The sequence below is a fragment of the Carettochelys insculpta genome, chromosome 6 (assembly GCF_033958435.1).
Source record: "Carettochelys insculpta isolate YL-2023 chromosome 6, ASM3395843v1, whole genome shotgun sequence".
NCBI lineage: Eukaryota > Metazoa > Chordata > Testudines > Carettochelyidae > Carettochelys > Carettochelys insculpta.
Window position 1 is genome coordinate 27,957,236 of NC_134142.1, and position 12,604 is coordinate 27,969,839.

The 12,604-nt window shown below is 37.4% G+C and overlaps 1 protein-coding gene across 1 annotated transcript in view; it reads right to left on the reverse strand.

Moving 5' to 3' along the window:
• Positions 1-980: 980 nt before the first annotated feature.
• Positions 981-12,604, reverse strand: part of PAPOLA (poly(A) polymerase alpha) — an 86,158-nt gene continuing 74,534 nt past the window's right edge. The window contains exons 19-22 of the mRNA XM_074996555.1: positions 12,047-12,267; positions 8,137-8,199; positions 6,340-6,417; positions 981-3,135 (exon numbers count right to left, since the gene is read on the reverse strand). Of these exons, the coding sequence (XP_074852656.1) occupies positions 3,040-3,135; positions 6,340-6,417; positions 8,137-8,199; positions 12,047-12,267 (458 nt within the window). The 3' untranslated portion in view covers positions 981-3,039. The remainder of the gene's footprint in view (positions 3,136-6,339; positions 6,418-8,136; positions 8,200-12,046; positions 12,268-12,604) is intronic.

Genomic DNA, 12,604 nt, shown 5'->3' on the forward strand with positions numbered 1-12,604 from the left:
GAAAAGCCTCTTCCAACACAACTGTTGGCAAAAGATACACAAATGCATTGTGCAATTTACCTATCTTTTGCAGACAGTTCTTAATCTAGACAAAGCCCAAGAGTGTAAATGGAAGAGTATCTAAAATAGCAGTATTTACACACCAAAAAGCTATTCACTTACCACCAGAGGTAATGCTTTGCAAGTGTGGAGGAGCAAAAGGTGCAAAAAGAACATGTTAAAAGTCTAGAACACTCACTAATATAACAACATAAAAAGCAGTTTTAGTAACAATCACTACTAGTTCAGTGAAGCCATACTCAACATACCCAAAGCCACCTAGCTGTGGAAATTAGGACTTTTTTTTTAATTAAAAAACTTGCACTAGGAGTATAAATTTAAGTCAAGTTTTGCCACATTTCTATATGTTTGCAGGATTGCGCCCACAAGCTAATAAGTTCAATCAAGTGATGCACAGCTATGGCACTGTTTGATTTTGTAGTTTCAAAGTGGGCTGGAGTCTGCAGAAGGAAAAACAAGGGAAACAGTGCCATCTACTGATAACTTGTATAATGACCTGCTCTCAAGACGTGCTTTTTAGTTGAGCCTTTTTAAAAAATGGTTTAAGTAAACTGATTATATATGCTCTTTTTCTAGTTTTGCCTTCTCCAGTCTAAGATTTTGAAGCAGGCACCCAAAAGAGAACAAGGAAGGTTGCTATTCAAATGGGTTTGTTCTTTTTTTAAAAAAAAATCAGCTATGGCAAGAAAATAGCAATTTACATTTTTCTTCTAAAAATCAAGTGACATTTAGCATGCTGCTAAATGCCACTGTGTGTGTCTTGGCTCAATTTAAAGAACAGAATAATATTCTTTGCATTTTTCCTTTCAGTAATTATTGCATCCTATATCAGCAAAAACAATTAAGTAATTTAACTGAAAAGTCTGGAATAAAAAAATCTGAAAAGCAATTTTGAACATTTGAAGAAAATCAGACAAATGTGGGATTGTGCTGTTTTTTTATTGTGTTTTCAATGGAGAAATACATCATCTGTTTACAAAATAGCTCTTGAAAAATACAAGGAGTACAGATACTATAAAACAAAGCAAACTCCAGTCATGAGACACTACGTACATCATGCGAAAGCAACAGTCTGATCTCCAGGTTATGAAAACTAGAATTAAGAAGTCACTATACAGAAAGAGTCCAAGTTTCCAGCTTGGCAAAACTTGGGAGCAGTTACATGAAATGTTTAATAAAAATGGAAAAAAAAAAAAAAGATTTCCCAATGTGTAAACAAAGTGACAAAACTAAATTTGTGCCTGGCAATTTCGATCTAAACTCCATAACTACACAAAATACACAGACACCTTGTACACTTCAATTGTTAGTATAACCTTTTTGGAGGTGGGTGACAACAGGCTGCACAGGGCAAGGGAAAGAGAAATATTATATACTAGACATCTTAGACAAATGGCAAAAAGAAAAACCTCAGTTACTGCACAGCCTAAGGAAAAAAGTAAGCTACACTCTTGACTTGGGGAAAATTAATTTAGAAGGATGGGGAGAACAGGGGGGAAGGGAGGGAAGAGTGTAAGTAATTCAATTTCAACATGAAAGCAGCACATGTAATCGGATGGAGCACAACAGGAGGAAGAAATTCATAAAACATGCTAATCAGAAAGTTTGGGAAGGATGATTTTTACCATCCCAGTTATTTCAGACTAAGTAATAACAATATTTGTTATCTATATCTGGTATTTCCAACAATATCCCTCATGTTTCCTAAACGTTGATGTTCTGCTGCTTAATCATGAGAGAATCAGTTCTTTTAAAGAAAAGATTTGCTATTAATCTTTTTACTAGGACTACAGAACAAAAAGTAGGAGTAAAGAGAGCTTGTTAGATGTCAAGTGCTTTCTAGAAATAGGATTGTTAAAAATTCAATGTTGTTCAGTATGTAAAACTACTATTTTGATAAGCCACCTAGAAATAAAAAAGATTAAAATCATTGGGGAATTTTGTTTTTGTCTTTATTTAAAATTTGAAATGTTTTAATGCAGACAGGACTCTTATGGAGTGTACAAAAATTATCTTATATTTAGTGATCAAAAGGCCATCAGGACAGGTGTTACGCTTCACAGGCACAATTTATTCACTCAAGTTTTTGCCATGGGACAAAATTTGATGTTTGTGCCTTAGGGCCCCAAAGAATTGGGTTTAACTAACATCATGAGATTAGGTTAAAAAATTTGTTTGACATTTGTCCTATTTTGTGCATACAAGCTGCAAAAAAAACATTCAACACAAAAGCTTTTTCCAAGAAATATGGCAAGGGGACCAGCAAGTAAGGACTTTAATTAGGTCCAAGGAAAGTGTATTTGCTGTTTGATCGCTGATCTATATGCACCATAAAATAATCCTATAAATAAAAATAGTCCTCATCTTAATCATGTCCCATCAAATACCAAATGCTTCCCAATTATTTTCTCAACATATGTCATGTAACCTCAAGATTTGACATTTTATTTTAAAGGTTTACTGCTGCTTGATGGTTAATTTAACTCGATACAGTGTACACTTTGTCTTCAATGCACAATATATCAATGTTATCCAATTCGCAGATTACTAGTACTGAAGAATATCTTCAATAAAAATGAAGATCTAAAATTAGTCATACTCCAATAAAAGGTACATAAAAGTGCATTAAGGGATTCTTATGCCAGTTAAGCTCCAAATTTTCAATCAATGCATCAAACATAAATCCAATCAGAATGTCAATTATGGCTACAAATAGTGTTCATGTTTGTTTTTAAAGGCAGTAATCCTTCGAAATATTTAATGCAACTGTTGCTAACACATTAAAAGTACTCCTGGCTTCACATACTAACCTGGACTTCCAAAGAGGTGGTGATTACAGCCCAATCAGGGAAGTGCACAAAATATACCTAAATCCCTCTGCAGTCATGTTCTAGTCTTGCACCCTCCATTCTCCTTTCTTAGCATTAGAAGAAACAGGTTGAGTTGGCAGATATTGTTTATGGACCCCTGAGGTTGTTTTTACCGATTCAATCTCAGTTTTATTGAATTCTTGATAACAGGAATAGGATTTGCAGGGAGAGCAGGGATATCTGAAAGGTCTGTACTGGATGTTTTCTGACAAGAAAGAGAAAAAAGGAAAAATGTTAAATGTATTTTAATTCTCCAAAAATGATTGTTTACTGAGAAGGAAATATCTGAGCACCAAGTTTTAAAGGTTTATGTTAATACATTTTGACTAGAGTATTCAGAAATATACCAAAAATAGTGTGAATTACAACTTTTATTAGTCAAAAGAGAAAGTGATACTTAAGGAAAGAATGCTCATAATAGTCTCTCTCCTAGCATACATTTAGTCTTATGAGAGTTGATGAAATAAGGAAAAATAAAGCTCAAGTGAATGCCCACACATAGCATTTGTATTACTTGTGCAGTAAACCTACCTGAATTTCACACTTCTTTAAGGTGGCTTTAAACTATTTGATATCTGAGGCCTCTCTTGTGGAAGCACAATGAAGTACAACTGGAACCTATTTATAATCTCCTATTTCATAAATAAATTTACACTGCAGACACTGCAGCGCTGAAACTGATAAAGCACTATTCAACATATTATAATGTTTCATGGCAATAAGAACTGAATCCATGTTTAAATGTTTATGTTGAGAAAAAGATGAGCCAGCAATTCTATTTATTTGCAGGGGGAAAAAGGCTAAAACTAACACAGCATGACTCTAATATAAAACGAGACAGCAAAGAACACGGAACTCTAAAGATTAACTATGAACAAAATGGATATAAATTACCAATATGCTTACGAAATTCTGTATTTTCTACGCTTAACTGTCAATTTTCTATTTAAAAGTAATTTTCAGCTGCCTTAATGGTAATAGTTCTTTTGTACTGTTTTCAAAACTGTATTAGGAAAGTGACCAAATTTACACAATTTTTCTGTGGGCAGGGTAAAACAGTGCATAGTACAACAACTACATATTTACCAATCTCCCTCTATAAATGAAGAGAGGTAGTAGTGAAAGATATAGCAGAGTGCAATAGAAGGAGGGCTCAGACAATACACAACAGCTATTAGATCTTTATTCACTTCAGATATTTTCTTTTCCTTTGTCGGTGTACTCCTAATTTCTGACTCTTCGTCAGTGTTCAGAGTAATAACTTTTGAATTACAGACTGGAATAACCAGAAGCATGCTTGTATGACTACTCTGTGCTAAGCAGACAACAGTAAATAGGGTGACAGAGGCAGCAAGACTACATACAGCCCACTATAATTCTTCAACATCCAAACTGCATCTCTGTCACAATTGCAACAGATTTTTTAAGTCTGAGGAAGCAGAAATACAGCAACTTAAGAACAGCTCTTGAATAATTAAAAACTTATTTCAAAATTTATTAAATGCACTAAAAAAAGCTGGTTTCTGTTAAGCAAATGATTTTATCTTGTTTTGTGTAGCATCTACACTACATAGAACAGGTGTCAGCAACCCTCGACACAGGTGCCAAGAGTAGCACGTGAGCCAATATTCATCAGCACAGCAGGCAGGCAGCTCAGCCTTGCCCCTCCTCCCCCATGCTGCCGGGAATTTGCTCAAAGCCATGCTGCCCGTGGAATAACAAAAGACCAGCTAATGTTACCTAAATCGTGAAGCTCTGCATTTTATTAAAGTCTTTGGAGGTAGGACTATTAGTGACTTTAAAAAGTATCACCAGCACTCAGACTGTACACTCATCCCTCACTATACAAGCACAATTGGTTCCTAACTTTTTGCTCGTAGGTGAAAACTCATAAGAGGGACACTAAATTTCTACTAAAATACATGTGAAAGTCTCTGATTGGTTCCAAGTGCTCAGAGCGGCAGCAGGTGGTGCTGCTTTTGAAAGGAAAGTGAACCTGGAGTTGTGGAGGGTTAAAGGCTGGAGGCAGTTTGGGTACATGAGTGGGTGGGAGGGTTAAAACACGGTAGCAGGTTGGGTCCACGGAGGGGAAGGTGGGGTTTTCAGGCTGTGACGGTTTTGGTCTGTGGGGCAGGTGTGTGTGTGTAGGCTGCAGCGGTTCGGGTGCATGGGACTGGTGGGGGTTTAAGTTGCGGCGGTTCGGGTGCATGGGGGTGGCGGGGGCGAAGGCCGTGGCAGTTCGGGTGCACAGGCCGTGGCAGTTCAGGTGCACGGGGGCGGCAGGGGCGAAGGCCGTGGCAGTTCGGGTGCACGGGGGCAGCAGGTGGTCTAAGTTGCAGCAGTTTGGGTGTATGGGAGGTTTAAGTTTTGGTGGTTTGGTGTCTGCGGGGTGGGGCATGGTCAGGCTGTGGCAGGTTGGAGCTACAGGGAGTGGGTAAGTCTCGTATTAGTGGGGGGAGTTCACTCGTCCAGTGAACAAAACTTAAGTAGGTATGTCCCTCATTTAAGCGAGTACCTGTAAATACAGTACTCGTTTAATGAGGGATGAGTGTACATAGGAGGTCAAAAGGTCAAATTTCAGCACTCTGCCTCAGAAAGGTTGCTGGCCCTGATACAGTACCTTAGCACCTGTGTAAATAATCTGTTATATTTACTATTTACTTACAGAACTATCAGACTGTTTTGGGGCTGTCGTCCTCCATGACTATCATCAGTGGAGTTTGCCCTCACTTCAAATCAAGCGAAGTGATATATGCAGCAGTGGAGCTACTTAAACAAGCCCATGTCTACAGGAGGTTTGCAATGGTACAGCAATATCAATGAAATAACAAATGTGCATTAAAACCCCAGTAGAGACTAAGTCTTGTTTTAGAATTGACATGCCGTATTTGTAAACAAGTATGGGGCTAGAGAGCTTTGTAGTTGTCAACTCCTTTTCAGGGTACCTATTGAGAAGCCATACGCAAATAGCAGAATATGTGAAGTTACATTTTTTAAAAAATTTGAGAGCTTTAAGAAGCTATAGAATTGCAATTATTTAACTGACTTGTTCATTTTAAAATGGATGCCCACGTCCCCTCAGATTACATCACAAAGGGCAGAACACAAATTTTAAAATAAGTGAGCAAAATGTTGTTCTGACATTAGGGTAAAGGACATTAAGGGTGCAAGTGAGAAACAATGAGTCAGTTCAGCTTTTCTAACAAGCAACAGGCATCAAGAAATGAGAGATGTAAAATGTGCATATTGTGAAGCAAGCACAAGCAATCTGCCACACAGGTATCTTTATGAAAATATTCCGTTATATATTACTTTGCTGCCATTTTTAACATTTGGATTAACTTTCATTTCCATATTAGGTTACCATGATTTGAATATTCACAACATGACACTTCTCTAATGCCATTACCTGAGGAGCTTGCAGAGATGCCATTGTCTGAACAGTTTCTGCTTGCAAAGAAATATTTGTTTCTGCATCAAGTTGTTCCTTTAAAAAAAAAAAAAAAAAAAAAAAAAAAGATTTAGCTACTTGTATATATCCTTTAGAAGCTACACAAATATTCTAATTACTAAATATATCCTGAAATGAGCTGTACATAGATAAAACCTGCACCAAAACCAGATTGGCTGTGCACACACACAAAGGTAGGTGTACATCTCAATGCAGGCATATGTATATTAAACAGAGGCAGATATCCCTAGTTTGTTGCTTAACTTTTCGAGGAATGCTACATTTGGGTCACTATGGGTGACAATATCTTTATGCAAGAAATTCTCTTGGTTTTCTTTTTTTGTTTTGTTTTTTTGATAACACTCAGTATACGGTGTTAAAGATTTCTTTTTTCATATTTTGTTTTGCACATCATAAAGCTTTCTGATCTGTGAAAAGTATATTATAAGCCTAGGAATTTGTAAAGTCTGCAATATGCCAAGTCTGGAATTTGCAGCAAATTTGCACTAATCCATTCCTCTGAGGAGAAAACTTTGGTAACAAGAACCAAATGAAAGACACTGCAGTGTTATCTTCCAAAGCCTGTAAATAGGCTGAAACAACAGCTCTACCTCATGAAACATCCTGCTAATCTCATTGGGATAAATCTGAAAAAAGAAGGCGTTAGTTCTCATTCTAGTAATATTGGGTAATATGCTTTCACCCAAAACCTAAATTATTGTGCAAAGTTCTAATAATTGCCTAGCTTCAAGTTACTAAAGAGAATTTGAGGACAACATAAAATTACTATTTCCTATCAAAGCAGAGTCTTCTGTATCAATTATTTAATGCACTGAAGACTGATGTTCACTTTAAATGAACCATCTGAAGAATCTTCTATCATGCAAGACTGCCACAGAACATGGAGGTCAAGAAACAGAGGTCAGACCTCTTTACCATGGATTATATGGCCACCTGGTCTGTAAATCAAGTAAAGCACACGTGCCACCTATACTGACTAATTTATGAGACAAAAATATGAAAAATTCCAACTTAAAGTTACAAATTACACTGTGCACAGCCAACTGGTAGCACAGAACCATGGAACCAGCTAGCCCTAATAGCTTTAGTCTAGGAAGCAAACCAAGTAACACCATGTCAAGATTAAATGGATCAATGTATAAAAAGGTGCTTTAGGACTAGTAAGTGCAATGTACCACAGTAGCAGAGTCTTCAGTAATAACCAAAAGATGTTTGAATTTAACTTAGACTGCAGTGGAATGTTAAAAATGAAGTACAACTGAATATTAATACAATATCCGCACCAGTTGGAAGCACCCCGAAGCTTTTACATGAACAATGCTTTATTGAGAAAGCATGTTCAATCCTTGCCAACACTAACAGCAATGGCTAAGAATACAGTAGACCCTCCCACTTACACATAGGTTGCATTCCTGGGCAAGCATGCGTAAGTCCGATTTCATGCAAGTTGGGACTGGGTGCGAGAGGGGGCTGCTGCCTTCAGTCCTGGCTGCATCTGGCTCCCTGCTCCTGTGAGTGCTGGTCATTTTCCTGGCTCCCGCAAGCAGAGAGGAGCCGACAGCCAGGCTGCCACCTGGTTCCCAGCTCCCCACCACTCATGATTTCAACTCACATTATTACAAGAAATACATAAGTTGAAATCATGCAAGTCAGAAGTCTACTATGTGCCTACTTCTAGATTTCACAGGTGACAGAATATATTCTATTCTGTATAAAACTTAAAGAATCATATACCTTAGTTTCCATTTTATCGTGATCACTCATATCAAGGCAATCATCATCTTCATTTATTTCTTCCTAATAAAACAAAAACTTTGAGTAAAGTACATTGAAATAGGTAGAAAAATAAAGTGATCAGAAGAAAACTTAAGGGCATTCAAAATAAACCAGTTTCACATGCAGAATTTACAAACACCAGTGGTAAAAGTGTGTGTCTTTGTTTTAAGGGCAGAGCGTGTTATGTGTTTAATATTTGTGTTGCCATTTGGAGTTTTAAAACGACCCAAGTAATTTCTGGTCTCAGACAATTTCCCTACTGTTGATTTCTGAGTCAGTGACTATCTAGGCCTCCATGTCACACTGAGGCAGGATGATACATACCTAGACCACTTGTGACAGATGTTTGTCTGCTCTTAAAAACCTCTAATGATGAGGATTCCACAAACTCCTTTATCATCTGCTCCATTCCTTAACTATTCTTATAGCAAGAAAGTTTTACCTAACAGATTACCTACATGCCTCTTGCTGTAAATTAAGCCAAATACCTCTTGTCCTATCCTCAATGGAAAAGATCAATTAACCACTGTCCTATTCATGACAACCTTCCCTTGTCTAAGCTAAAAGTGACTTTTTCCCCCCCCCGAATTTTCCTTCCTATACCTTTTGTTATTTCTGTTATCTAAACACTTAAATTTGCACACATTTTTAAATTATAGTGCCCAACACTGACTACAATACTCCATTTAATGCCTCACCAGTGCCAACTAAAGCAGAGCAATTACCTTCCCTTTCACATCACATTGCCATTAATACATTATTGAAAGACATTTGACTTTTTTTCCCCACCAGAACACTGGATCACAAACTGAATGAGTCAACGTCCTATCCCCAGGCCCTTTTGTGCAGTATTACTGCCAGCCAGTAATATTCTCCACTTTGGCCATTTCTACACTAATGAACAGCCCAAAATATGCTAATGAGGTGCAGATGCAAATTTCCCATGCCTCATTAGCATACGGTCACATGATTTGGAGTCCAGAAGATGCTCTACCAGACTCCAAAAATTTTTGGGAAGAAGGGGCTTCTGGAAGGATGACTTCCTTCCGGAAGACCCCCAGGGGGCCACGCGTCTATACGTTGTAGAAGAAGAGTGTCTTCCGGAGTCCAAATCATGTGATCTTATGCTAATGAGGTGCGGGGAATTTGCATCCACACCTCATTAGCATATTTTGCGCCTTTTATTAGCATGCCACTTCTGGAGAAACTGGCATGTGTAGAAATGGCTTTTATGCTTGTGCATTTGATTTTTTTCTTCCTAGAATACAATACATCACACTCATCTTTATTGAATTTCACCTTGCTGATTTCAGACCAACTCTAACATGTCAAGATATGTTTGAACTTTAATCCTAACTAATCCCACGCTCAGTTCTTGTAACCCTTCCATCTAAAAACGTAACTGTACTCTTCACTCCATCTTCCAAACCATTAATAAAACTACTGAACAGTACCAGACTCAGAACAAAATCCTGCAAGATCTCTTCAAATGAATTCCCTATTTGACAGAAAATCACAAATAACTGCTCTGTATATAGTTTTTTCCACATGTACACGCACCTTACAGAAATTTTCACCTATACCAGTAGTTCTCACTAAGGGTCCTGGGACTCCTGGGGGCTGTAAGCAGATTTCAGGGGCGCCTGCAAACAAGGCCAGTTACACTTGCTGAAGAGACAATATATGAGGTTGAAGGCTGAGGCCCTGAGACCTGCCACATAGGGCTGGAATCAAAGCCTAAGCACCTCTTAGCTTCATGCAGGCTCCTGCAGCATGAAGCCCCAGCCAACTGCTGTGCTTGCCTAATGTCAGCCCTAGCTTTATTTGAAGAAAACTGGTGGTTATAGCACAGGAGGGCCGTGGAGCATTTATAGCATTTTGTGGGAGTGCCAGAAAGAAAAAAGTTGAACCCCCGATTTAAAAAATATTTCCCTAATTTGCTTGTAAGAATGTCAGATGAGACTGTCAACAAACTTATTAAAATCCTTCTGCTCTCTGATTTGCTTACTTTGATGATAATTTTTCTAATTTGTCAACCTTGATTACTATTTTTGGCTCTCTGTGCCTTAAATATTGAGTCTGTTCTGGTATGGCTATGATCTAAAGAAGTGGGTCTGTCTCACGAAAGCTCATCACCTAATAAATTATTTTGTTAGTCTTTAAAGTGCTACTGGACTGATTTTTTGTTTTTAAGGCTTCATTATGTTTACAGCTTCCCTCAACTAGGCCTGTAATCCTATCAAAAAGAAATTAGGCTTTTTTGGAACAATTTGCTCTTGACAAGTACATACTGACAATAACTTCTCGACCTATTATTCTTAAAAATTGATCCTTTAATTGTTTGTTTCATCGTCTTTCTGGATTATGAAGTTAAGACGGCTGGTCTGCAACTCCCTGGGTCCTCCTTTCTCTGCTTTACAATCTTCTCTCTCCTAAAAAGTAAATATCTGAGGTGCAGTACAGACAATACATTCAGTCAAGGATCAGTGAGAGGTTTAAGATACAAGGCTAATGAACACTAAACCCCAATGGCAATGTATAAGTCTCAACTTTAAATGGGACACAGCTATTTCCTACGCCTGGAAAGTCTCAAGCCATCAGTTCTGAAATCTCTAAAGTTCTTTCCCAACATCCTGTGCAATTAGAATTGTGCTAAATAAGACAGTTTGCTGTTGATACCTCTTCCTTAAGAAAGTAAAATGTTTTGAAAATATTTTCTGTAGAATATGTCACATGTGTTGGGGTATAACATAACAGGTTTATTAGCAATTGCAGGGGAAGACTTCACTCAGCTTTGCCACTTTTAAGCAATGAGGACACCCAAAAATTATGCAGATATCACCTTTAACGTGAAAAAGTGTTCTAGTGACAAAATAAATTATTCCCTTATATTTGGCGCCCTTTGCCATAGTGTTGAAAGCCCCTGAAAAGTTTTAAAAAAAGCAAGTATTTTTCAATGAGTGAAATATCCCATTTAAATATCCTTTACCCTTAAATATTTATTCAGGCTGAGATTTTCAAGAACAGCCTAGCAGGTATAGGCATGAAAATCTTGCTGAAATGCAGAGCTGTCTGATGAACTTCCCTAGGCTCTTTTGAAAATCCCTACCTTAATAATTAACACAGGAAGTAGTCAGGATTTTAAAAAACTGTTCTCTTACAAATGTAGGATGTATCTTACTTTGGAAATAAATTCCACGAATGAATTCATAAGTACATTTTAACTTACTGACTTAATTAAAAATAATGGTCAGCAAAAGTGACAGTTGCGTGGCAAAGTTTAATTTATTATTTAACTTTAACTAAATAAGGAAGAAATTTTAAAATTTTGACAGGAAAGGAATTCCCTAAAACGTTGATCCTTTTAAAGATTTTGTTGAACGATTTTCCATTTACTCAAATGCCAGAAATAAGCTAATACATTTTGACTGGTAAAAGCCTGTGTAATGATCATTAAAAATGAATTCAAGACTCTGCACATGCTTTTAAGTTATTTCATAATTCAAATCTGCAAGTCACTGTTGACAAACCTGCAAAATGTAGGGTCAGATTCATCTGATTAAATTTGATTACCTTTCATCCTTTATCCTTGGTTCTGCTTTTACTGCAAAGTGCCTTGGAATATATTAGCATGAAGTACATGTGAATCACATCCTTAAAGTTCATTTAACACTATCATCATAGAAATGACCTACCAACACTTAACATAACTAATTTATTTTACATGTACTTATTAAGGATTATCCAACCAGAGTAGAAAGACACACACAATTTAACAAAATTTCCTCACTGCAGTATCACATATCAACTTTCTAATCTACGAAGTACTAATATTTCTTATGCATGAGCACAAATTACAATCAAATACCTCTTCTGTTTTTATTTTTTTGGGAGACTCTTCTTTATGAGGGGAAGATGTCCTCTTCACCCCGACGACAGGGCTAGGTAATTTTGTTGCTGTGTTCCCTGACTGTCTTGGTGGTTGGTTTACCAGACGTGTTGAGGAAACAACTCTAGAGATGGTAGGCTTTGGTGAAGGAGAAATGGCTGGCTGCGTGGCAGTTTGAGGAATGCTTTCACTTGAAGTACCTATGAAATGAACAGGATAAATTTTTAAATAGCGTCAACATTTGAGATGCATCAATACCATAGATTTTGACTGAGGGGAAAAGGGAGGAGATATACCCTACTGGCACTGAGTAAGTGCAACAGATAGGTTGGTGTCTAAGCAAGATTTGGAACACAGACTACCTGAAACCAAAGGTTTAAAATTTAATCAAAGGAGGATTTCAACTTGGACGTCCAGTCCAACTAAAACTGAGGAGTCTGGCGTTTATCATGTTTTGGTCTTTTTGAGAAAACCTTAAAGGAGAATGGAAATTCATGAAGGAAAAAAATGCTCCTCTCTCTGAGGCTGCGTCTACAC